Genomic DNA, 26,606 nt, shown 5'->3' with positions numbered 1-26,606 from the left:
TCCGCTCCCGCCGCCGCTTCTCCCCCTCTCCAGGGGAGGGCGCTCAGGGGCGCTCAGATGCGCACGAGCCGAGCCACTATGACGCGGAGGTGCGCATGCGCCGCGGAGGCAGCGGACCACAATTCCCGGGAACGCTGGCGTGCCTGGCCCCGCCCAGTGCCCGACAGTCCCTTGACAACGGGGCCCCGTGCTTGCGCCTGGGCCTCCTCGGGGCCGCCGAGCTGTTTGCGCTGCGGGCTCCCGAATCTTAGCTCAGGGTGGGGCAGCTCTTGCACCGAAGGCCGTTTTGAACGAGTTTTAGGTCCGAGCCCCTCCCGCAGGAGGGGAGCTTTGTCCTTTGGCTATCACTTCCCACTCAGCCAGACGGCGGGCCGTCCCCGGGGGCGGGCGAGGGGGACCCACCCCGCCACACGGGTGGACTTGCAGCCCCTTGAGGCGGGAGGACGTTGGACGCCGATGAGGAGTGCGGAGTTTCAGAGGACTCATGTCCGAGAAGCTACCCCCCCTGCGGTCTTGTTTGAGTGCGGGAGCGAAGCAGGAAAGGGATGCCCGGAGGAACAAAGCGCTAGCTTGAACCCACGTTCCCTTAAACAAGACTGGGAAACGGGCACGCGAACACTGGCCACTCCAGAAAGGGAAGAGCGCCTGGGCCCGCTTAGGTAAACCTCTCAGCCCACATGGCCCACCTGCGGGGTGTCCACGGATTTCGGACGGTGGGGAGAGGCGCACAGGCGCGGCGTGGTCGGCAGAGGGCAGCAGTGCTCGCGCAGCGTTCTCCGCAGCATCGACCGCTTGCTTCCTCAGAACTAGGGTCCGGCCCTTCTTAACCCGGACCCCCGGCGTTGTGCCTCCGTTTCCCCTTCGGAGCTCTCCCTAACTGACCTTTACTTCCGGACACTCTCACGCCTCCCACACATGCAGTGAGCGTTGCTCCTTTGGTCATCTTGCCTGGTGTTCGGCTTAGCCAGCAGTCCCAAACCCCCACCCCATAGGGGTGTATCTGCATAGTTGGCTGGCTTGTTCTAGAAAGGGGCAGTAAAGATTTCAGGTTTTGAGGTCTCTCTGTTTCACACCTTTGCGATTGTAGCAGGAAAGCAGCCAAAGAGGATACTTAAGTGAATATGGCTGTGTTCCAATAACACTGACACTGAAATTTGAATTTCATGTGTCAGGACATATTTCCCCCAACCATTTAAATGTATTCTTCTCCAGTGTAAAATATGAACGAACAGTGACCCAGGTGTAGTTTTTAATCAGTGGACAGTGGAGTGAGAGGCTTACTTTCCAACCTCTGGGTATAGATCATGGAATGACCTAAGCTTTTTTCTTCAGGGAAAGATCTACTCTGTTAAGCTTGGAACAGGCAACTTCATTTGGGTTTGTCTTCTCTACATGGAAGCTGTAAAGGTCCCCAAATTCGTGGTGGGACAGTTCCAGTCTTCTACACTGGAAAGGACAGTATTGGGAGAGGCGCTAGGCCGAGGGCTCCAAGCACCCCTGCGTATTCCTGCTGGGCCTGCGGACAAGGCAAGGTCTTGTTATTCACCTGGGCCACTTCTCAGCCTCCTGTTGACAGCAAGTGAACTTGCAGGGTGGTAGTGGCAGTGAGACAAAGAGCATGTTTGCTTACAATTAACCATAAAAGTAGCCATTCTCCCAGGCTCAGTGTTGTTTTCCTGTAAGGCAGCCCACTGTGGGTGCTGGAATTCATCTAGGCTCGCCTGGGGTCACCCTCGTGCAACTTGGGGTGGGGGTGCGAGTCAAGAGTAATTGGCTCAGATGTGAAGTCTGGCTGCTTTTGCCATGAGTAATAAAGTTCTTTGTCTATGACCCAGGAGTCTCATGTCTTCTCTATGAAATAACTATAGGCTAGCTTATCATCTTGTAAGGTAAAATCCCAGACCCTTTAGAGTTCTGGACATGTAAAAAAAATTTTTTGAGAACAGAATCTTGACTATTGTGTGAAAGTTCCTGCAGAGTTGCACTAATCAAGCATTTATTTACTATGTGCCAAGTGCTGTGCTTGGTATAGGAGGTACAGAATTGAGTATCATATAGTCTCTCCCTTGTTAGGAGCATATTCTTCAGTAAGAAACATGGCCATTCTTCTGCAGGTCTTTTTTTTTAACTTTTATTTTTTAAAGTAACCTTTTCCCCCAACATGGGGTTCAAACTCACAACTCTGAGATCAAGAGCTGCATGCTCTACCGAGCCACCCACGTGCCCCTACCCATGGTCCTTCTTGATGCTTCTCCAATCCCTGTCCAAATGATTAGCAAGTCCTAGAGACTCTACCTTCAAAATATATCGTGTTGGGTCACTTCTCACCGGCTTTGCTGCCACAAACACTATTTCTCCTCCGACTCTCTGCAGTAGTTTCCTGCTTCTGCCCCTGCCGCACTTTAGAACGTTAGAGTTACCTGGGGAATTGAAGAAACACTGTCTCCATCCTAAACGAAAGAAATCCCTATCCCTTTGAGGGGGGGCCCCGGCATTGGAAAAGCTCCCAGGTCATTCCAGCTGCAGCTAAAAGGAGATCTGCTGTTGACAATGAGAAGGTATTGTAGGGTTTCAAGCAGATGGCGACACACTCCAACGTTCTACTTCATGGGTAGTGCCGTTGTGTGGTGGCCTTGAACGTTCACGTGACTTCAGGTGTGGTAAGGGGCGAGATCAGGGGCAGGGTGAACACTTACTTGGTTATGAAAGTCTAAACACGAGCTGATTAAAAGCCTGAAATAAGGTTGTGGCAGTGGGGATCTAGATGAGATGGAACATTTCTAGAACACACAGAAAGTAAAACCAACAGACTATAGCTAGAGGTGAACAGAGTGGCTTCCAGCCTCCCTGCCAAAGTTACCATGAATTAAAAAAAAGATTCTGGGGGTCCAATTTCTGTTTTAGATTAAATCCCTGAAGGTACTTTTGAGATAGGTGACAGTATTGACTGTGCGGTTCTGAAACCTGGGAAAGATCTGGGCGGGAGACCACAACTGAAGTGGGGGTAGAGAGGAGCGCATTCTTTGTTGGGCTATTCTCATTTCAAGATTTGAATTTAAGAAGCTATCTAGGAAGGGAGACAAAACAAACTTTCAACGCTCTAATCTCATCAAAATATGTAATTTTATAAAGTCATACGTACATAGTTTGTGCTCTGAATTTCCATTAGCGTTAATTTTACAGAAAGAATTCCACTAAGTGTTGGAGCCATGGGTTCCAAACCCTTGTTCTGTCGCTGTAGGACTACAGGACCGCAGGCAAGACACGTCAGCCTCATGGGCATCACCTTCCCTATCCATACAGAGGGTTGGGGACTCAGTGTTGCTTGCAAGCTCACACACGTATTTATACATATCACTAGAGTGCACATGCTTGCCATTTTTAATGGCTATAGTGTTCTAAGGGCCTAATAATTGTAGTGAAATATAGAGCCATGAACAGAATAACAGAACTAAAGAACTAAGTACATTTACAGGCACATGCAAGTGAACTGATACCAGAAGCTATAGTTGAAGAACGAAACCTAACACACTTCAAGTTCTGAAGGCTAAATAAAAGTTTAGCAAGAAAAACTAGCACTTAGATTTGCATGAAACAGATCCTCAGGATTCAGATTTAGGTCTTATCAGAAACCTGCTTTAAAGAATGTGATAGGAAAGATGGGAGCTTATAAATATGTAAATTATCAAGACATGTAATAGTTAAAAAAACATTCTAGGTATCACATATTAAGTTGCTGTCTTAACTGCTCTAGAATTAACCCACCTGCCAAGCTCCCTTAAATCTGCTGGCCTTGGCACAAGACCGCATGTGGTTACACTTGCTTTCTAGTATACACCTAACACTTCCACCCTCTCCACAAGGCTTCGCTGTTTGCTCCCCAGCTTGTCCCAGTATGTAATTACATCTACAGAATTGTGTAACTGACGCAATGCATGCGAAGAGTTGCCTTTATGAGAACTTAGTTGAATGGTTGGAAAGACTCAAAGGCTACTCACTAATACCACCTCAGCAGCAACAAGCATGCCTTGTGCCCAGATCTTGGTTTCTAAATAGTTGCCTATTTAGCCAAAGATTCCTGGAGAAATGGCTCATTCCATACCTGGGGCACTGGACCTGAGATAGGTCAGAAGGAAACGAAGTCCTGAAAGACTAGAGAAGAAGGAATGTCAAAGACACATGAGCTACTCGAAGGGTTCCAATTGGCCAAGTCTGGGACAATTTGAGCTACAGAAACAATGGCCCTAACTGATTTTTAATACATGAAATCACTTGTCATCCCTGCCAACCCCTTACTATGGAAACAAATTCTTAAGGAAAAGAATTTAAGTATGACCTTGACTCTAGTGCATTCCCAGTTGATGACAGAAGGCTCTGCTTTACAGAAGTATGCATCAATAAACGTAGAAAATTGCCATTTGGCAAATCTTGATGAAACAACTGATTCAGGGAGTGATCATCACTGGATACTAAAACTATGAGGTGGAAACAGACTATCCATATCTTCACACTGGGAAGATATGATGGTTACCATGTCAACTGAGTGATCAGGTTTCACATCACTGATAGTCAACCAAATGTTAGTAAGACTTTTGATGTGATGCAAGACAAAATACATCTGTTAAGTGTTAATGTTAAACATGTTGAACCTGAAGCCAATCAAGGCTTTGGCCCTAAATGCTAGTTTACAGAAACCACAGGGGACACAGGAACAAGCTAAACCACATATAAACCATCGGTTAAATCCTGAATGTGAGACATTCTACAGCTGACCTGCTATATTAAAAAAAAAAAAAAAAAAAAGGTCCTGGAGAAAGTCAAGAGGTGGGAGACAGTTTGATAGATGAAACAGCTGTAACGAGTAAACACAATGTGTGAAACTTGACAGCATCAACAGGGAAAATTTAAACATGGACGAAGCATTGGGTATTTGAAAATTACTATTCTTTTTTTGAGGTATGTAATGGTATGTGGTTATGTGAAAATCTGTCCTTATTTTTATGAGATTCATGCTGAAATATTTAGGGGTGAAACGTCATGTCTAACTTTCCAATTGTTCAGTTAAATTTTTAAAGGTAGGTGGTAGATATACAGTTCGTTTTATTAACTTTTCTGTATATTTCAACACCTTTGTAATAAAGTTGTGGAAAATAAGACTGCTAAAAAAACTTGGATTACATGTGGATCAGACAACTGTAAAAATCGGAAAAATACACAAAGATTTATGATTCTCTACTATTCTGTTGTTTTATAAGGGCATCAGTTGCCTCAGTGTATCAATGGAAGACTTTATAAATGCATTATTTACAGAAAACTCACAAAGGCAGGAAATACAAACTAAAGCAAAGAAAGGCGCTATCGACTGTGATACTCCACACATTCATGCCAGGAGGAGAAAAAAAAGTGTTGTGTAAAGTATGAAGTGGCATTATAAATAAAAATTGCATCTTAAATACAACGGTTATTTTCTAACACGGTAACTACGGCATACGCGTTAACCTGACTATGCAGCCTGAAGACAAGACAGTCTACACTCTGGGAAGGAGGGTTCCGACATCAGGGTTAACTGATGTGAGGACAAGGGAAAGCAGTAACTTTTTGAAGAAAACACTCAACAAGAAAGCCTTGAAGATGCTAGCACCCCAGGTCTCTCCTTCGGCACCTGTTTGTATCAACAGTAACAACCAAATGAAACTGCATGGTCACTATATGCTTAAATTGATATTTACGGCACCAGAATTTGTATCAATTTTTCTTTATCCAGGAAAACTTCCTGTGCAAAGGTGTCCTGTAATTTCTTTAGGAATATTACCCACTGTTATGATGTGGGATTTGGATTCTTCAATTTTAAGAAGTTCCTATTACCCAATAAATAACCGCTATTTTGCTTAGTATTTCTTTGCACACATGCACAAAAAAGAATTTTAAATTCAACCAACTTCACTCCGTATCTGTTGGAATTCTACCTACTCAACTCTAACTTACCTCCTTATTCATTAATTCAACAAACATATATTGACCACTTTCCATATGCAAGGCACTGAAGAAACGAATTAAGAGCAGGATGGAATCTCAGCTCTCAAATATGGTCTTATATTCTGATAGTGGAATGCTGTGGATATTAGTATTTTTACCTATTTCTATTTGCATTTCTGCCAGTTTTCCTTTTATGTTTAGGACCCCACAAACTTAGTTATTATTAATGATTATTGCATCAATGATAGTTTCTGCATCAATGCTTTTTCCAATGTTTTCTGACATTTTAAGGATAATCCCCATTTTTCTATGTATGAGAAAGTACCAATTCCAATTATTCCTTTAACATCAGTCCCTTCATTTTTAGTTCCTTAACAACAGGCTGAATTTGTCTTATTCAATTAGCCACTCTTACTTTCTTAGGTAAAGCAAGTCTAACAACAGTTCATGTTGTTAAGTTACCTGTGTATTCTTTCTTCACGGCTAAGTCTTCACCCTTTTTTTCCCCGACCCACTTTCTGTAGTGAACTTTATTTTCCATTAGTGATCTTTTCCTCACACTTTGTAAATAGCTGCTTTCACCACTTCTTTGTCTTGGGATATGGGGTCACATTTGGCAACCCAGTTTAGTAGGCTTCTTAATGCTCATTCCGTGACATGTCCTTTGCCACCTTTCACTACTTTAGAAAAAGCTTTTTGTTGCTCAAGTTAGCTGTGGTGAGCCTTGAAAGGATCCAATTAGGAAGTCTGGGCCCTGAGCACAGCGGGCACTCAAGAAACGTGTCTCGACAGAAGTGGGCTTTTGATGGTAAAACAGCCACAGGGGAACCTTAAGTTACGAATTTAGGACCCAGGTGGAAAAAAATGGGTATTTTATTATTTTTTCCTTCACGAGGACAGATGTCAAAACCTAGTTAAACTAAGGCTAATACGTTTTAAAGATGAATTTAAGGTGTTTAGTTTTTGCCTTTTTAACTCAATTTGTACAAATGTCTAAGGGTTATATATACATTAGTTTATCCTAACAGGTCATCTTTCCTTAAGCTCTCTTCCTTGAATATTTCAATGTTTAAAGGAAAATGTTAATTACCAACAGCTGTCCCATAAAAATTAGGATACTTTCCACTATATATATATTTTGCAAACCTACTGGCTCCACACGGCAGTTATGGCATAACGGGAAAAGGGAAGGGAACCCTTTACACATTTAAGGCTTCGAAGCTGGGAAGAAATAAAGGCCTGAAAGCAGCTTTTTTCAATTATCCCAAGATTACTCACTAACGTGAAATCCCTACTTGATGGAAGCTTTCCCAAGTTACATTCATAACGTCTCATTAAGAAGTACTTGAAATACACTAAGATTGATGAGTTACAGATTTTTGAGTACTCTTACTTTTACAGGGTTTCTTTCTGGAATGAATTAAACTGATATCGAATAAAGGTTAAGAAGTGAATAAAGTTTTCTTTTTAAATTTCACATTAAATTTAAATAGCTTATATCCACATTACTAATTCTGATACTTCTGCTGAGTGATACCTAACATATATTGCACTTCTTTGGGGTTTAACAGAGTACAAAATAAGATTTGAATGAATTGTAAAACCTAACTGAAGTCTCCTGTACTCATTAATTATGATGTTTGGCACCTGTATGAACACGCTGATGCTGAATGAGGTTTGTACTCTGGGTGAAGGTTTTACCACATATACGGCATGCATAGGGCTTCTCTCCTGTGTGAATTCTCTGGTGTTGAATAAGGCATGTTCTCTGGCTGAAATCTTTATCACATTCATTACATTTATACGGTCTTTCTCCAGTATGAGTTCTCTGATGTTGATTAAGTGATGAGGAGTAAATAAAAGCTTTCCCACATTCATTACATTTATACGGCTTCTCTCCGGTATGAATCCTTTGATGTTGAGTAAGATTGGCACCCTGTCTATATGCTTTCCCACATATATTGCATTTGAAGGGTTTTTCTCCATTATGAATCCTTTGATGCTGAGTAAGGTGTACACTCTGGCTGAATGCTTTCCCACACACACTGCATTTGTATGGTTTCTCCCCCGTATGAGTTCTATGATGTTGAGTAAGGTTTGCACTCTGGCTGAAGGCTTTTCCACATATTTTACATATATAGGATTTCTCTCCAGTGTGAGTAGTCTGATGTTGAATCAGAGTTGAGGAATGAGCAAAGGCTTTTCCACATTCGTTACATTTATAACACTTCTCTCCAGAATGAATTCTCTGATGTCGAATAAGGTAAGTACTCTGACTAAACACTTTCCAACACTCATTGCATTTATATGGTTTCTTTCCAGTATGTATTTTTTGATGTTGAAGAAGGTGTGTACTCTGACTGAAAGTCTTCCCACATTCGTTGCATATGTAAGGTTTTTCACCAGTATGAACTCTCTGATGATTAATCAGCGATGAACTGTGGCTGAAGGTTTTACCACATTCCAAGCATTTATATGGTTTTTCTCCAGTATGTGTCCTTTGATGTATAGTAAGGTGTGCACGCTGACTGAAGTCTTTTCCACAGTCATCACACTTATAGGGCTTCTCTCCAGTATGAATTCTCTGATGTATAGTAAGGTGTGCACGCTGGCTGAAGGCTTTACCACACTGGTGGCATTCATATGGTTTTTCTCCAGTATGCATTCTCTGATGTGCAATGAGGGATGAGATATGCCTAAACTCCTTCCCACATTCTTCACATTCATGAGATTTTTCTTTGGCATGGGTACTTTGGTGTTTCACGAAGGACGGGTTTTTCCTAAACTTTTTCCCACACACGTTACATTTATAAGGCTTCTCTCCAGGATATATTTTTCTATGAACAATACCATATGAGACATGATTGAAGGTTGCCCTGCCTTCATCATACATAGTTTTATTATCTGACTGGGTACCAAACTGAATAATTAGGTTTGAATGCTTTTCAAAATTATTTCTATATATATCATATTTACTAAGACACTCTTCCATAGGGTCGTCTTCTTTTGAGAGGACTGACTTCGAAGTGAAATTTCTTTCATTAGCAGGAATTTTCCTGTAGGTATCTGTTGCTTGCCTCTCTAATCTCTCATTGTAGTCATATGGTTCTTCCAATTTGATGGTCTGAGTTCCAGTCTTTGTGAGTTTAGAAGTATTTGTAACTGGAGTACACTCTTGGGCTTCTGTTTTCCATTCTGGGATAAAAAGAATATAGAATATAAAAAGTTTTCCTCTATTTGGAGAAAGGAAACTGCCAAAACAGAAGGAAAATACCGAACATGAATAAAATGCCTAAAAAGACTATGGCTCTGACAACCTCATAACATGGTACTTTAAAGCTTGGGAAAAGAAAATATAGGGGCAGAAAACCAGAAGACCAAACTGCTGAAAAAGGAGAGGGTCCTCACTACTCAACATGGGCATAGATTAATAAAATAGGTTAGGTCAGGTGACTAGACTAAGAGATGTGAAAACACCATGGAATAATTTGTATAAAGCAGACACTAACTCTCATTGGACTCCTTCCAACCTACTCTGCACAATCCACATAATATTCAAAAGCAATTTCAAGGAGTGCTCTCCATGCTTAAATACTCTAGTAAATCTCTCATCGTAAGAGTTCTTAAAGTACAGTCCCCAGACAGGTGATCTGGGAATGTGTTAAATTATTGGTCCCCATACAGACAAGCTGAATCAGGAACTCTGGGGGCTACTGAACCAGAAAAGACCCCGAATAGCCAAAGGAATGTTGAGAAAGAAAAGCAAAGCTGGTGGCATCACAATTCCGGACTTCCAGCTCTATTACACAGCTGTCATCACCACGACAGTAAGTATGGTACTGGCACAAACACAGACACATAGATCAATGGAACAGAACAGAGAACGGAGAAATGGACCCTCAACTCTATGGTCAACCGATCTTTGACGAAGCAGGAAAGAATGCCCAGTGGAAAAAAGACAGTCTCTTCAACAAGTGGTGTTGGGAAAACTGGACAGCCACATGCAGAAGAATGAAACTGGACCATTTCCTTACACCACACACAAAAATAGACTCAAAAATGGATGAAAGACCTAAATGGGAGACAGGAGTCCCTCAAAATCCTAGAGGACACAGACAGCAATCTCTGTGACCTTGGCTGCAGCAACTTCTTGCTAGACACGTCTCCAAAGGCAAGGGAAACAAAAGCAAAAATGAACTATTGGGACTTCATCAAGATAAAAAGCTTTTGCACAGCAAAGGAAACAGTCGACAAAATCAAAAGACAACCGACAGAATGGGAGAACATATTAGTAAATGACATATCAGATAAAAGGCTAGTCTTTAAGATTATTAAAGAACGTATCAAACTCAACACCCAAAAAACCAAACAATCCAGTCAAGAAATGGGCAGAAGACATGAACAGACATTTCTCCAAAGACAACATTTAATGCCCAAGAGACAATGAAAAAATGCTCAACATCAGTCGGCATCAGGGAAATACAAATCAAAATCACAAAGAGATACCACCTCACACCAGTCAGAATGGCTAAAATTAACAAGTCAGGAAACAACAGATGTTGGTGAGGATGCAGAGAAAGGGGAACCCTCCCATGCTGCTGGTGGGAATGTAAGCCGGTGCAGCCACCCTGGAAAACAGTATGGAGGTTCCTCAAAAAGTTAAAAATAGAGCTACCCTTTCTCAGTCTTGGTGCTCTTTGGAGGGAGAAAATTCTCCCCCTAAAATACATAACCATAAAATGCCCCCTCTCTTGTGGATTACAGCCCCAGTGCACGCTGCCTGAATGATCTAAAAAACTCCTCAGGCTCAAATTAAAGGGGTCCCAGACTTAGATTTCTTTTATCACCATCCATGGTTCTTCCAGAAGACTATCCTGACTCTCGTCCAGACTCATTTCCATTATGTCACGCATGTTTCTTCAGTGTCTAGAGTGTGCCAAAATCATTCCACAAAGAATTTACTGTGCTACAGGTATATCCTGTGCTACAGGTACATATAGGTCATTCTGCTATAAATTATGAGAAGAATTAAGAATTAGGTTTTCCAAGTAGTATTACCCAAGTTTAGGACAACTGAGCATGAAAAACAACAAACAAAACGAAACAAACCTGGAATTAGTGGACTAATACACTGAATTTTGAATTTCGGAAAATCCCATTAGTCCATAGTGACATGTTCACATAAAAAAATGAGGTGGGAGGAAGAAGAACTATTCTTTACAGGAGAATGCTGTTAATCCTTTAGAAGAGATGACTGAATTAGAAAATCACTATCTTGCAATCAGCAGTATAATAAAGCAAGAATCAAGAATGGATGCTACAAATCCTTAAATAAAATAGTACCAGGGAATGGAATAGTCATGTGGCCTCTGAGTATCACTCCACAGATTACTTACTGATTTTAAAGAAAAAAATGCACCTTTAAAACGGAGAGATCTGGTCAAAAGCACCTTAACTTTTAAAATGAGTATCACCAATGATGAGACGAGTGGCAATGGACAGTACACACCTAGGATGTCTTTTTGGTAAACATACTTCATCTGACTCTAAACATAAGGAAACAATCAGGCAAATCTAGACTGTGAGTCATTCTAAAAAAACCTGGCCTGGATCCTTCAGAAAATGTCAGAAGGGAAAAGAACAAAAGGAAAAGTGTGTGTGTGTAAAAAGATAAAGCAAAGGGGCGCCTGAGGGGCTCAGCTGGTTAAGCACCTGACTCTTGATTTCAGCTCAGGTCCTGATCTCGGGGTCAAGCCCCGTGTCAGGGTCCGCACTCGGTGGGGAGTCTGTTTGAGATTCTTGCTCTCCCTCTGCCTCTGCCCCACCCCCTCCCAAAAAGAGATAAAGCAAAAGTGGCTAAATGATGGTAGCTGGTGGTTCCAGGTGAAAATTACATAGGTGTTCGATGTACTGATTCTGCAACTTTTTGTAGGTTTGAGTTCTTGTGGGGAAAGGAAGAAATGGGAACAACTAAAAAGCCCCTCAATAAGAAACAGGTTTAATAAATTATGAGACACACAACAAAATGTGATGCAGATATTAAAAAAAAAAAAAAGGGAAGGAAGTTCTTTATATCCTCATTTGGAACACTTCTCAAGATATGCTTTTAAGTAAACAAAAGCAAAGTACAAAACTGTGTGTACAGTTTGCTACCATTTCTGTTAGAAAATGGAGGAAAAGGGGCACCTGGCTGGCTCAGTCAGTAGAGTGTGTGACTCTTGATCTCAGGGTTAGGAGTTTGAGCCCCACATTAGGGGTAGAGATTACTTAAAAAATAAAATCTAAAAAGGAGAAAAAACATTTTTTTCCCCAAATGATATAAGGAAAGCATCCCAAATACAGGATTTTTTAAGCACACACACACACACGTTCAAGAGTTCATTTGACAGAGAGTAAGAGACAGCACAAGTAGGGGGAGGGTCAGAGGGAGAGGAAGAAGATGACTCCCTGCCCTGATGCGGGGCTTGGGACCCTGGGATCATGACCTGAGCCGAAGGCAGACACTTAACCGACTGAGCCAGTCAGGCACCCAAAAAACATTTTTATATTGACTTTATATGCAAACAGAATACCTGAACAGAAACAACTAGAAACAGGCACCAGTGGTTGGGCTGAGAGATGCAGGAACTGGTGAATGCGCTACAGTAACAGAATATTTGAAAAAATACTTTTTCAAAATTAGAAAATGTAAAGAAAAGAATGAGTTACGGAAGTGGAGGTTGGAGGCTACAGGGGGATTTGTTGGTAAACAGAATGAAAGAAACTTACAAAGAAGAAGGTCTGAAACTTAAAATTTTCAGGACATTCACGCAAGCTTATGAAAGAGGGAGGGGGACACGGCACAGTGAAAGCACCAGACGAAGCGGGGGATGGGACCCAGGGGCCAGAGGGAAGGATGAAATGAGAGACACCGGGGACATGTGGAACAGCGGTGTCTGGAACTCTCTTCCTGAAGGTGGCCTCTGCAAGGAGGCAGTGCCAAACAGTTCAGTGTTCCTGATAGGCTGGAATGTCTTGGTGGAGAGTGACTTAGCCATTATTTAAAAAAAATACATCTCACTGCACTTATGCTCTTAAATGCAAACAATCTCATGACACTTAATTCTCTCACCTGGACTAGGGCCTTCTAAGATTTCTTTGATCACCATCCATGGTTCTTCCAGTATGGGAATCACAGTTGGTCGGTACACTGTAAGTCCTGTTTAGGAGAAATATAAGGAGTTTTATCCTGGAGATAAACAGCTGTTCGAATTTTATTGCCAGACTTCTATTTATCTGTGAGGACAGACTTCTACTGGAAAACAATGGTTTCATGGACATGATCTAGTGGGAGAAATAGGTCACTGTGCTTTTCAGTGCTAGGATAAAAATGTCCCGCTACTCAGGAGGATATGTGCATAGAGCTCATGGCAGGAGGAGATCCCAGGAAAGGCAGGGAGTGGGCAAGGTGCAGTGTTGTGTGGAAGTCCTGGGAAGCTGTGTGTCATAGTTTTCAATGATCCTTCACTTAGAAACCTTTTATTTGGTAAAAGGGAGAACATAGCCCGAATGGGATGAGCACACTCACCTCTAAGTCCCATTCTTAGCAAAGTGCTTCAGAGGCCAACCCATTTTTAACAACAGAGGAAAGAAAGATGGTGGATAGGCTGGCAGGAGTGGGCGCAGAGGATGCTTACCCAGAGAAACCATGTTCCAGTAGTTCTGTAAGGTCACAGTCTTGTACAGTTCCTTCTGTACGGGACGCATTATCTCCCAGTCCTCCTGGGTGATATCCACAGCCACATCTTTGAATGTCATTGATTCCTGAAACATCAAATATAACTTGGTTCAAGAATTGGTAGGAGAGTGATAACACCAGGGACACGTGTGGTGGGGGGAATCACAGAATCTTGACCTTTAGTAAAACCCTAAAGGTTATCTAGTTAAAACCCTCACCCAAAGTTATGGATGAGCACACTCAAATGGTCCTACAGGGAAGTGTGAAATCACAAGAGTTTGTAATTACGTTTTCAGCTAGTACAAGTATATATATTGGTGGCTCCATCTTAAAGGAAGGTTTTACACAGATAATGGTTGTGCTTTTTTTCAAGCTCTGCCTTAAGAATTCCGTGTGTTAGGATTTGAAATTTTAAGATATATCTGTGTGCTCTAAGATGAAATGCAGAGCCCTTCCTTCCTTTTTAAAATAAAATTGGGACTGGGACGCCTGGGTGGCTCAGTCGGTTAAACGTCTGCCTTCGGCTCAGGTCATGATTCCAGGATCCCGGGATCGAGTCCCACATCGGGCTCCCCGCTCGGCAGGGAGCCCACTTCTCCCTCTGCCTCTCTCGATAAAATCTTTAAAAACAATTTAAAAAATAAATAAATAAAATTGGGACCGAAACCCACACTGTTCAGAACTGTTACACTTTCAATACATTTCACAATCTGGTGAGGTTAGTATCCCTCTTTGCTCTTTTCCTTCCTTTTGTTTAAAAAAAAAAAATGGATTCCTTTTACATGCTATTCTTTTTTTTTTTTAAAGGATTTTATTTATTTATTTGAGAAAGAGAGAGAATGAGAGATAGCACGAGAGGGAAGAGGGTCAGAGGGAGAAGCAGACTCCCTGCCAAACAGGGAGCCCGATGCAGGACTCGATCCCGGGACTCCAGGATCATGACCTGAGCCGAAGGCAGTCGCTGAACCAACTGAGCCACCCAGGCGCCCCTTACATGCTTTTCAAATAAACTTTCTAAGTTCCTTATAAAAATTGTATTGGGTTTTGACAATTACATTGCTTATAATTTAGGGAGAACGATTTTACAACATTCAAAGCTTCTTTCACGTCTTATAGTATGATATAGGACATGGATGTACTATAAAATTCATACTATGTTTAGTCCTAGATATTTTAAATTTTGGGGGTGGGGAAAACTATTCATGGAATCTTTTATTTCATCATCTGCCTAATTTTAACGTATATGTAAGAAAGTTATTAATTTTCTTCTCTTTTTTCTAAAAGTAAGCTCTATGTCCAACATGAGGCTTGAACTCATGACCCTGAGATCGAAGAGTTGCATGCTCTACCAACTGAGCCAGCTACCCTTGAAAGTGATAAATTTTCATATGCCGTTTTCTGTAGTAATCACCTTACTCAAATTTTCTACTACTGGTTCCCAGTTTTTCCCCTGATTTTTTGTAGGGTTTTCAGGTAAACAATCATACCATTTACGAATAATAATTTTACTCTACCAATTTCAGATGTATATGTTTACAGTAAAATTTTCTCTTAAGGTGGCCTGACAGAGGGGCGCCTGGGTGGCTCAGTCGTTAAGCGTCTGCCTTCGGCTCAGGTCATGATCCCAGGGTCCTGGGATCGAGCCCCACATAGGGCTCCCTGCTCCGCGGGAAGCCTGCTTCTCCCTCTCCCACTCCCCCTGCTTGTGTTTCCTCTCTTGTTGTCTCTCTCTGTCAAATATATAAATAAAATCTTAAAAAAAAAAAAAAAGTGGCCTGAAAGAACATAGACTCACGATCAACAGTAACACCACAAAACACATGGCCTTTAAATTATTTGTTAATGAAAAAATAATTTTAGCAATTACTGTTTATTGATGGTTTACTGTAATCCAGGCTAACCACAAGTCTCAATGTTTAATCCTCACAATCTAAGAGGTAAATTCTATTTTTATTAGAGGTTTAATCACTCAGGCTAAGTGTGGTCAAGTATCTTGCCCCCAAATCATAGGTCCAGAATCAGGCACCAAACCTGATTCATCCGGCTGTGGTGGTCAATCCCTTAACCTCTATGCAATGTTGCTACCTTAAAATCAAACAGTGAAGAAAGGCGTATCAGGGGAAGGAAAAAGGAGCCTGTTTCCTATACAGGGCAGTCACTTCTCTTAACAGGCCAAGATGGACTTAAAGACAAAAACTGATGCTTAAGTCCTAGATTGGGCTTTTGGGGAGACAGAAGTTACAGGGCCAGGACATACAACGTCCTCACACAAACACCTCCAAGAAGCCATTTTAAAATCACAGAAAAAACTAACACTTACTTTGGTCACCAAGTCATTTAACCACCCTGCCTGGAAAGCAGGTCTTCCTTTGGGGTCTTCCTCTGGGGTCTCCTGGGGAAGGGCAGAGTTCTGAGGAGCAGCTGGGGAAAGGAGACCATGCTGGAGATTAGTCCTGTTTGAACAGCCTAGGAAACTTCACCAAACAGATGCCTATACTTTCCTAAAGTGAGAAAAACAGCACCCCTACTTTAAAGAGCCAAGGGAAGGACCAATGACTTGTCCCATGGTATCAATGCAGGTTTCAAAAACAAGTCTGTTCTGGGGCTGCTAAGGATATACATCAAATTCCTAATTTTCTACTCAATCTTCGTGTGATGTAAATTGTGTATGCTGTCTCTTAAGAAGGAAATGTGCTCTGGACCCTTTCCTACCTTTTAGGAAGCGTGTTATTGTAAAATCCAATTGACAAAGCAAATGACTTATTGACAGAATGGCTCAAACCTCTGCAGGTGAAATTCCTGAGGGCTCACACGGGGGTAACTGGGTTGTCTGGTCATTGTTTGCGGACACTAGGTAATGTGTGTTTGGTTCCAGTCTGGAAAGGGCACACCCTGCAAGACGGGGTTCATGTCAAAGCCTGTTCTCACTCACTGTGGGGCCCTTTGCTCTCCCCAATTTCTTTAAGGGGCTGCTCTGTGATATGCTGGCTGACTTCTCTAGCCACCCAGGATTCCTCCCCTTTCTGCCCTACAATTCTCACCTTCCTCTTCTAGAATCTGAGTCAAATCCTCCACCAGAGTCACCACTTCCTCACTGCTCTCTGGGTACTGGGACTTCACCCAAGTCCTAACCTCCCCAGGCAGGATGGTCAGGAATTGCTCCAGCACCAGCAGCTCCAGGATTTGTTCCTTTGAGTGAATCTCAGGTCTCAGCCATTTAAGGCAGAGTTCTCGGAGTTGATTCAATGCCTTTCGAGGACCAGCTAGGTCTGGATATGGAAAATTTCTAAAATTCTGTCGACAGGTCTCAGTGTCACGCAAGATTCTTGAAGCAAGGGTTTCCTTCTCAACACTGTGGGGTCCACTCTGAGCCTTGTCCGGCTTCCACATGAGAAGGACTTGGGAGCGTGAAGAACTGGTCATCCTCTTGCATGAGGCTAACATTGCTACAGACAGGAGAGTCAATCTGGCAATATCCTTTATATCTCCAATAGTGAGCCAACTGCTTGAAGTCTCATGCTAGAGCCACAAAGACATTATGTCAAGGGCTGCTGCAGCCAAAGGCAGAACAGGGTCAAGGTAGAGTTAGCAGCCTTAGTTAGAAGTTCTGGGCTTCCCAGAACTTGCAGGGAAGGTTAAGAGACCCTGAAACACAAGAATAGACCATAAAGTCAAGAATTCTGGTGCTCTCTGCTATACACATACACAAACAGAAATAGTCTATTCAGTGTGCATAGATAAACACACAGACTTTACCTTGGTCTTCCTCCCCTACATCCTCAGACTTGTGAGATAAAAATGCAATCTGTTGGGGACAGGGGTTGGGACTGCTCTCAAAAGGTGGTAACAGAAGCAAAGACCCGAATCATGAGCAAAACAACAGATCCAACTTCTAGCTTGTTGAAACAGAAATTAAACTTTTACGGGGGGGTGGGGAGCTTCAGTGCTTTTCGGATGTTACAGAAGCTATAAAGGACTGAAGGGGCTCTCAGTAACACCAGAGCTTATCTACAGGTACTTAGAACAAACCGGCAGGAGAACCCTTCCTAATAAAGGGCTCAAGGTTCAGGAAGCTGTCAAGGAAGAAAGGGCGGACATTCACTTTACCTGCTTTGCATATTGCCGCCAGCCTATTCTAGCTTTTCACTACCTAAGGGCTGGAGAGACAAGCCTGTTGGACTGGAAAAAAGTACAAGAGGCTGGTGTGACCTGAAGCCCTCTTAAGTGCTCCTACAGGAGACAATCCCTCATGAATGAATCTGAAACCAGGATTCCCGAAGAAAACCTCGGAACAGGCCTGACCCGGCGACCTGACACCACCTGACCGCGGGCTCCAGCTCTGAGCCCTCCTCAGGCTCAGTCGTGTAACCAAAGCCAACTGTTTACAGGCCCTGCAGAGGATATGCGCCAGCCTCGCCCGCCGCCTCCCCTTCCCGGTCGGGTCTCCCTAACTCCTCTTCAGCCGGAGGGTCGCGGGGAGCGGGGGAGTGGGGACCCGGCCCGCCACTGCAGCCTCCACCCCGGGCTCGCCTTCTCCGCAGGCCGCGAGCGCGGACGCCGCGCGGGGACGGGCTGGGGCTCCGGCCTGACCGCGCGGACACTCGCCCCCGGCGCCCTCGACATCATTACCTGTCGCCGGGAGCCGGCGGACGCGCAGCCGGGGCGGCCGGAGAGGCCCGGGGCAACAATGGCGGCGGGGGCGCGGGCGCCTGCGTGGCGAGCTCGGCCCCGCGCTGCAGAGGGGCCTCTGGGTCCGCCACCTCCCTAGCCCGGAAAGCACGACGTGTCTCGGCCAGAAGCCGCACCTTCCAGCCCGATCCTGAGAAGCCTGGCCCGGATCGCACCGCGCCTCGGCTCCACCGCGACCTCGCCTCAGCGCCACTGCGCATGTGCGCACGGGGAACGCTGCGCGCCCGCCGAGCCAATCGGAAGGCGCGCCCTCCCTGCCGCCCGAGCCTCAGTCCTTGGACCTGTCTCCATGGTAACCTCCTCCACCCATCACGGCGACTTGCTTGCCAGCCTGCACGGTTCGAAGGGAACTTTAAAGTTTCCCCGGCCAGAAGCAGGTCTGGTAGATGACTGGGAGGTCGGGGAGGGGGATGCGGACGAGCGGCGGCTAAAGCTCCGCCCCAGTTAACCAGACAAAACCTGGTACCAGAGTTCCAGAGGAAGGAGGGGCAGGGAAGATGTGGGTCCAAAGGCAGAACCACCCAAAGTGCGCTTTCGGGCTTTACTACGCATACACATCTACTACTACATTTTCTGAGTCCCTCCTCAGGGATCTGGTTCTGACTGGGAAAAGGGATAACATCCAACAGCATGTTGTTTACAGAGACACAACAAACCGACATAAAACGCTTGGAAATGAAAGGACAGAAAAACATTCCAGGCGCTCCTGTTATTTACTGCCGTGTTGGCAAACCACCCAAGACTTAACGGTCTTAGAAAACCACCACCGTATTATGCTCATGGATTCCGTGGGTCAGGAATCTGGAAGGGGAGCAGCAGGCATGGCTCTTCCCTGCTCCACCGTGTCTGGGGGCCCCGCTGAGATGATTTAATGGCAGGGAGGGTCCATTTCCAAGATGGCCTCCTCAGTCACACGTCTTAATGGGTGAGCTGAGACGGCTTAAGGGTGGGCTCAGCTTGGATTTGATCATAGTGGCCTTTTCTACACGAAGGACTCAGGCCGGCTGGACTTCTTACATGGCATCTCTGGGCTTCAAGAGCAGATATTCTACTGAGTAAGAAAGAAGCTCCGTGGCTGATGACAACATAGCTTTGGAAGTCACCTAGCATCACACCATCACCCACTGGATCAAAGCAGTCACAAGTTGTGCAGAATCAAGTAGAGGCAAAATAGACTCCATCTCTTGACGGGAGTGTCAGGGGGTCTTAATACTACTACAATCGGCAAATTTGAACAAAAAGAAATTGGGCAGTGTGATGGTCTTTGATGTGTCCGCTTGGCTAAGCTACAGTCTCCTGCCATTCAGTGAAACACGAATTTAGGTATTGCTGTGAAGGTATTTTGTAGATATCGTTAGAGTCCACAAACTCAGTTGAATTAAGTTGGGACGATTATTCCTAGATAACTTGGGTGGTCCTGATTCGAGCAGTTGAAAGTCCTTAAAAGCAGAATTGAGGCTTCTCTGATGAAGAAGAAACTCTGTGAACAAAGCTTCTAGCCTGCCCTTCCTGACAGATTGCTCTATGGATTCTGATCTTGCCCAGCCCCCACAATTAAGCCAATTCCTTGTAAAAATCTAGTACATATGTTCTGCGTCTCTGGCTGCACCCTGACTGATACAGGTAATAATCCTAGTAACTGACAAAATGGAACTTTTAAACAATCACGAGGGAATAAATAAGTATGGTATCCACTTATAAAAAGAAAAATTGACAAAGACTATATATATCCACCATCACTCTATGTCCCTAACAATAAGGCCTCCGGAGATACTAAGCAATAACTGATTACCGCAGGGAGTAAAACATAAATTGACAACTGAAGCTGGAAACTTGCACACGCCCTCTACAATACACTGTGCTGGGCTGCCAGGATCCCCTTTCAGGGCTGGGGCACCTGTTCCCTTGGGGGCTAGTGTGTTTCACGGCTGACAGCTCGTGATTATGTCCCTGGGAATTGTCCTGGCTGAAGGGAGCTGCCTCTCACAGATGTCTTCTCCTCCCCAGGGCAGTCCACATTCAATGGTGTCACTGCAGAGATTCAAAGACCTTGGACCTCTTGCTTCAACTTGCAGCATCTCTAAAGGGCTGTCCTGGCTTGAGTTCCCTGTAGGATCAGATGAGGCCTCTGTTGCAATCGTACAGCCTTTCAGCTTTTTCCTGGGGCCCAATCCTCCTTACGTCACTCCTTTACAGTTATTTTTCTAGAGAATACTACCTAACAATACCCCTGTAGCACCCCAAGACTCAGGACGGGACATTTGGACTGATACAGGCAAACACTTTGAAACACTAATCCCTCTGAGGTCTCCCCGAGCCTGCAAAAGTGGCCCGCTCCTTCCAGTCTTGCTTGAAGATGATGCACACAGCAGCTTCTCCTTTGCAATAAGACCTGTGCCCCTCTCAGGAGCTATTCTTTCCTTCCCTCCTGATCATTAGATCAATTAATAGGGTCAAGTCACCACAAAACCCAACAGGAGAAATGCTGGTCCTGATAGGGTAGGATCAGGAATATTCCCTGCATATGCTGCAGGCCCTCGCCCACCTGTATCTGCGGGAACAGGAGTGCATGGGTCTGGATCCTGAGGACGCTGGGTCAAGGAGCAGAGAACATATAGTGAGTACTGGAGAATTTCTTGAAAAGCAGCACAGGCATGTACGGTCAATTAATTTTCAACAAAGGAGCCAAGAATGTACAACGGCGACAGAACAGTCTCTTTAAGGAATGGTGTTGGGACAACGGGACAGCCACATGCAGAAGAATACAAGTGGACCACTATTCTACACCATACACAAAATTAACTCAAAATGGATTAAAGACTTGAACATAAGACCTGAAACCACAAAACTCCTAGGAGAAAACACAGACAGTTAAGTTCTTTGACACTGGTCTTAGCAAAGATTTTTTTTGGATTTGACGCCAAAATAAAGGCAACAAAACCAAAAATGAACAAGTAGAACGACGTCAATCTAAGAAACTTCTGCGCCAGCAAAGGAAACCATCAGCACAATGAAAAGTCAACGTAGTGCATGGGAGAAAACACTGGCAAATCAGATATCCGATAAGGGATCGATAGCCAAAATATATGAGGAATTAATACAACGCAACGGCAAAGAAACAAACAATCCAGTTAAAATTAATGGGCAGAGGACCTGAATAGACACTTTCCCCAAGAAGACATCCAGACGGCCAACAGGTATACAAATAGATGCTCACCATCACTCATCATTAGGGGAATGCAAATCAAACCCACAATGAGATATCACATCACACCTGTTAGAAGGGCTATTATCAAAAAAAAAAAAAAAAAGAAGCAAGCATTGGCAGAGGATATGAAGACAACACTTGTGCCATGTTGGCGGGAACATGAACTCATGTAGTCACTATGGAAAACAGTTCCTCAAAAAGTTAAAAACAGAATTACCACATGATCCAGCAATTTCACTTCTGGGTATTTGCCCAACAGAAATGGAAACACCACCTCAAAAAGATATATACACCCCCATGTTCACTGCAGCATTCATTACAATAGCCAAGACGTGGGAGCAAGCTAAGTGTCCATCAGTGGATGAATGGATTGAGAAGTTGTGGTGTACAGATGTATGCATGTGTGTCTATTCTATACATAGAAAACAATGGAGTATTTTTCAGCCATTAAAAAGAGTGAAAAAAACCCCCAAAGAGTGAAATCTTGCCATTTGCGACAAGATAAATGAACCTTGAGGGCATTATGCTAAGTCAGACAGGGAAAGACAAATACTGAACGATTTCACTTATATTTGGACTCCGAAAAAACAAAAACAAAAATCTGAACTCGGAGGTAGAGAACACACTGGTGGTGGCCAGGGGCAGGGGGTGGGGGTGCGGATGGGCAAAACTGGGTGAAGGCGGTCAAAAGGCACAAACTTCCAGTTATAAAACAAGTCCTGGGGGTGTGAGTACAGCATGGTGGCTGGGGTTAAAAATACTGTGTTGTGTATTTGAAAGTTCCTAAGAGAGGGGCGCCTGGGTGGCTCAGTGGGTTAAGTGTTCGACTCTTGATTTCAGCTCAGGTCAGGATCTCAGGGTCCTGGAATCGAGCCCCACGTCAGGCTCCCTGCTCAGTGGGGAGTCTGCTTGAGATTCTCTCTCCCTCTGCCCCTCCCAGCCCCTGTGAATGCTCTTTCTCTAAAATAAATTTTAAAAATGATGTATTAGTTTCAGGGGTACAACACAGTGATTTGGTATTTGTATATATTGCGAAATCATTTCACAATAACTTAGTTAATATCCACCACCACATAATTACAACCTTTTTTCTTGTGATGAGAAATTTTAAGATCTATTCTCTTAGCAACTTTTTTTTTTAAAGATTTATTTATTTTAGAGAGACAGCAAGCACACCCAGGGGCTGGGAGGGGCAGAGGGAGAGAGAATCTCAAGCAGATTTATCTCAGTTAAAAAAAAAATAAAATGCCCGGGACGCCTGGGTGGCTCCGTCGGTTAAGCATCTCTCTTCGGCTCAGGTCATGATCCCAGGGTCCTGGGATCGAGTCCTGCATCGGGCTCCCTGCTCTGTGGGGAGTCTGCTTCTCCCTCTGCCTCCACCTCTCTCTCTCTCATGAATAACTAAATAAAAAAATCTTTAAAAAAAAATAAAATGAAAATAAAATGCTGCTTTGTTATTTAAAAAAAAAAAAAGAAAAGGAGCACACTCCTGTGGTTCAGGGTTTAAATACCCTGGTACAGATGCAAGGAGATGGTGCTCACACGCTGTTGGAAGGACTTTTGGAAGGCAGGAGAAATAGACGGCTCCACACTGGGCAGAAATGCGGAATCGCTTTGGCAAAAGGTGAAAGAAGGGTTATGAAAGGCTGGAAAATGTACCAGCTGACTGCTTCGCGGAAAGGCCTGCAAGACCCTCTGTTGAGATAAAGAGTGTGCTGGGGCGGGGGGAGCAGCAGTATCACTGAGAGGCTCAGTGGTGGCTGTCCGTGCAGGCTGAGGCTGACAGTAGGGGATCTGTCACAGAACTGGGCTTCCTGAGGGTAGCTCTTGACCTTCGGAAACATGGTGAGCTCAGTGAGCTTAATAAGCAGTAAGAGCAAAGTGGATGGAGGAAGGGTGGGGAATGGAGGGCGTGCTTTTATCTTCCGAGAGGCTGTGGAGACAACAGGATGTGGTGTCTCTACAGGTGTGAGACATACAGGCAGACAAGAGGGGCTGGTGCTCAGTCGACACGATCAAATGAAATAAAGGATGGATGATCAAGAGGCTTGGTAATGATTTTTCCAGCCCTCCTCCCAAAGGGACCTATGGCTATTTACTCAGGTACACTGGGAAAAGGGGAGTTCCCACAAGTTTCAAGGCTAGATTTAGGGACCTGGAGCATCATGATGAGCTCTGTGTTAGAATGGAGGAATATGGGAGCCAGGTAGTAAACGGAGGTCTGCCTCATAGCAGGTCCACAAGATTCACTGTCCCATCCAGCAGTAGTTTCTCGAAGCACTGAAGATACAATTGGAGTAAATGTACTTGTAGTTGGCAAGTCAAATTAACTCCTTGGCTTGTAGGGTAAGAGCTCTACAAATTGGAAAAGACCAAGTGGAATGCTCTGAAACTACCTCCCTACCCCATCCCTGGCTAAGATAGAAATCAAAGAAAAGCATCACTTCCCAGAAGGAATGGCAGACCTTTGCGCCTCTCTTAATCACCTAAAGCGTAGAGGGTGAGGTCTTCATCATGTTCCCATTTAATTCAATAATCAGCCCCCTCCAAAAGCTGGATGGATCTCAGAGAATGACAGCGGATTATTACAACATATCTATTATAAATATACAATATACACTTATGTAGTAAAAAAAATCCCTCCAGTATCATATGACCTCACTGATATGAGGAATTCTTAATCTCAGGAAACAAACTGAGGGTTGCTGGAGTGGTGGGGGGTGGGAGGGATGGGGTGGCTGGGTGATAGACATTGGGGAGGGTATGTGCTACGGTGAGCGCTGTGAATTGTGCAAGACTGTTGAATCACAGATCTGTACTTCTGAAACAAATAATGCAACATATGTTAAGAAAAAAGAAAAAGAAGAAGATAGCAGGAGGGGAAGAATGAAGGGGAGTAAGTCAGAGAGGGAGACGAACCATGAGAGACGATGGACTCTGAAAAAGAAACGGGGGGTTCTGGAGGGAAGGGGAGTGGGGGGAGGGGTTAGCCTGGTGATGGGTATTAAAGAGGGCACGTTCTGCGTGGAGCACTGGGTGTTATGCACAAACAATGAATCATGGAACACTACATCAAAAGCTAATGATGTAATGTATGGTGATTAACATAACAATAAAAAATTAAAAAAAAAAGTCCCTCCAGTTGCTTTGCTAGGGCAGGTTAAGACAGCATCAAGTATATGACATTCAGCCATGGTTCTGTTCATCCGCCAGATGAGCAAGAAGGGGCAGGCACACTGGAGGCCTTGGTGAGACACACACACCACAGAGGGTGGAGATTAATCCTACAGAGTTTCAGGGGATTGCCAGAAAGGTAAGATTTTTCAGGGCCCAGGGGTATGGGACTTGTCAGGAATTCCCTCTGACGTAAAAGACAGACTATTATTTTATCTCACACTCCCATCTCTTAAGGAAACACAATACCTGTGGGACTCTCTGGGATCCGAAAGCAGAAATGTTCCCAGTCGGCAAGCCGTTCCAACCCATCTACTACATGGAACAGAAGGCTGTCAGCTCAGCGAGGGGCTGGGAAAAAGCTCAGCAGCAGCCCTGCCCCTGGGACCGTCTGACCCACCAGACTTGACAGTACTGGGAGTAGCTGGGCTGGAAGCCACCATTGCATTAAAGACAGATCAGGCAACAATATCTTTACTATGATGGTGGCAAAATGCTGGTTTTCCAACTCAAGCACTGGGGGACTTGCAAGCAACGTATTTACTTCTCACAGTTCTAGAGCCTGGAATTCCAACGTCAAGGCACCAGCAGATTTGGTGCCTGTTGAGGAAGAACCTGCTTCCTGGTTCACAGATGGCTGTTCTCTGTGCGTTTCCCCACAGACAGCTTATTAGTTACAGGGAGACAAAGTGATTATGTATTCTAGAAATCAGATCAAATCTCGATTGGTTGATCAAAATTGACATTCAGTGGGGGATGGGTGGATAGTCTGTGCCTCCAAACACGAAATCCTGAACAGGATACAGGATTATTTCCGCTGAGAGAGGATAACTTGAATCTACGACTGAGAAAATGGCAGATTACTGTGGAATGTTCTTTTACAAAATGAGAGGAGTGTGGGGAATCGGTATACTAGCAAAATGCCAATATCAGACCACAGAGAAAGGCATGAACATGTTCCACCTTAAAGAAAGGTAAAGGTCACTTTGTAATTAACTGGCGTAACTGACTATAGACGACATCCTGTAATTGATGGGCAAAAAGGAAGTTCAAGTCATTTGACAAATTACACAAGAGACAGAATGGATGAGAGTATTGCATGGAGACTAAAGTTGCAGAACTTTATTTGAGAGAGTATCTCAACTCTCGGGAAAATCTCTCTTCTAAGTGTTTAGGGGTTAAAGGCCAGAACATACATAACTTAACCTCAAATAATTCAGGGGACAATATTGTGCGAGTGTGTGTCTCTAACTACATCCTGAAGGAGAAATTAAACAGACACAAATAACAAAGAAAATGGAGAAAAATAGGAGTACCTGAGTGGCTCAGTTAGTTGCGTCCAACTTGATCTGGGCTCAGGTCTTGATCTCAGGTCGGGAGTTCAAGCCCCGCACTGGGCTCTGCTGGGTGTGAAGCCTACATTTAAAAAAAAGGGGGGGGGGGCACCTGGGTGGCTCAGTTGGTTAAGCGACTGCCTTCGGCTCAGGTCATGATCCTGGAGTCCTGGGATCGAGTCCCACATCGGGCTCCCTGCTCGTCAGGGAGTCTGCTTCTCCCTCTGACCCTCTTCCCTCTCGTGCTCTACATCTCTCATTCTCTCTCAAATAAATAAATAAAATCTTAAAAAAAAAAGGGGGGGGATAAAAATATTACAAATGAATGGATCTGGGTAAAGATTGTTTTAGGATTCCTTGTACTATCCTTATTCTTGCAAACTTTACACTGCATAATATCTTGCTAATGCATTCCTAGATACTTCAATATTTCTCACTTATCTTTTCCTAGAAAGGATTTCTCGGAAATCTTATATCCAACGAAAAAGTTAAAGAATGAAAACAAAAA

At 44.0% G+C, this 26,606-nt stretch overlaps 1 protein-coding gene across 4 annotated transcripts; it reads right to left on the bottom strand.

Annotated features, from left to right (window-relative positions):
* Positions 1-2,122: 2,122 nt before the first annotated feature.
* On the bottom strand, positions 2,123-26,131 carry ZNF287 (zinc finger protein 287). Of its 4 annotated transcripts, none has more exons than XM_035724754.1 (6): positions 26,081-26,131; positions 16,735-17,338; positions 16,014-16,114; positions 13,653-13,779; positions 13,088-13,174; positions 2,123-9,171 (listed from the first exon to the last, which is right to left on the bottom strand). In XM_035724754.1, the coding sequence occupies exons 2-6, from the start codon at positions 17,135-17,137 to the stop codon at positions 7,604-7,606; spliced, it is 2,286 nt and encodes a 761-aa protein (XP_035580647.1). In that variant the 5' UTR covers positions 17,138-17,338; positions 26,081-26,131; the 3' UTR covers positions 2,123-7,603. The 4 variants fall into 4 exon arrangements, with proteins under 4 accessions (XP_035580647.1, XP_035580648.1, XP_035580646.1 ...); XM_035724755.1 differs by lacking the exon at positions 26,081-26,131 and adding an exon at positions 18,499-18,563; XM_035724753.1 differs by lacking the exon at positions 26,081-26,131 and adding an exon at positions 18,323-18,553.
* Between the last annotated feature and the right edge of the window lie 475 nt (positions 26,132-26,606).

The sequence above is a fragment of the Zalophus californianus genome, chromosome 16 (genome assembly GCF_009762305.2).
Source record: "Zalophus californianus isolate mZalCal1 chromosome 16, mZalCal1.pri.v2, whole genome shotgun sequence".
Taxonomy (NCBI): domain Eukaryota; kingdom Metazoa; phylum Chordata; class Mammalia; order Carnivora; family Otariidae; genus Zalophus; species Zalophus californianus.
Note: the sequence above shows the minus strand (reverse complement) of the source record. Positions and strands in the feature narration are given on the sequence as shown.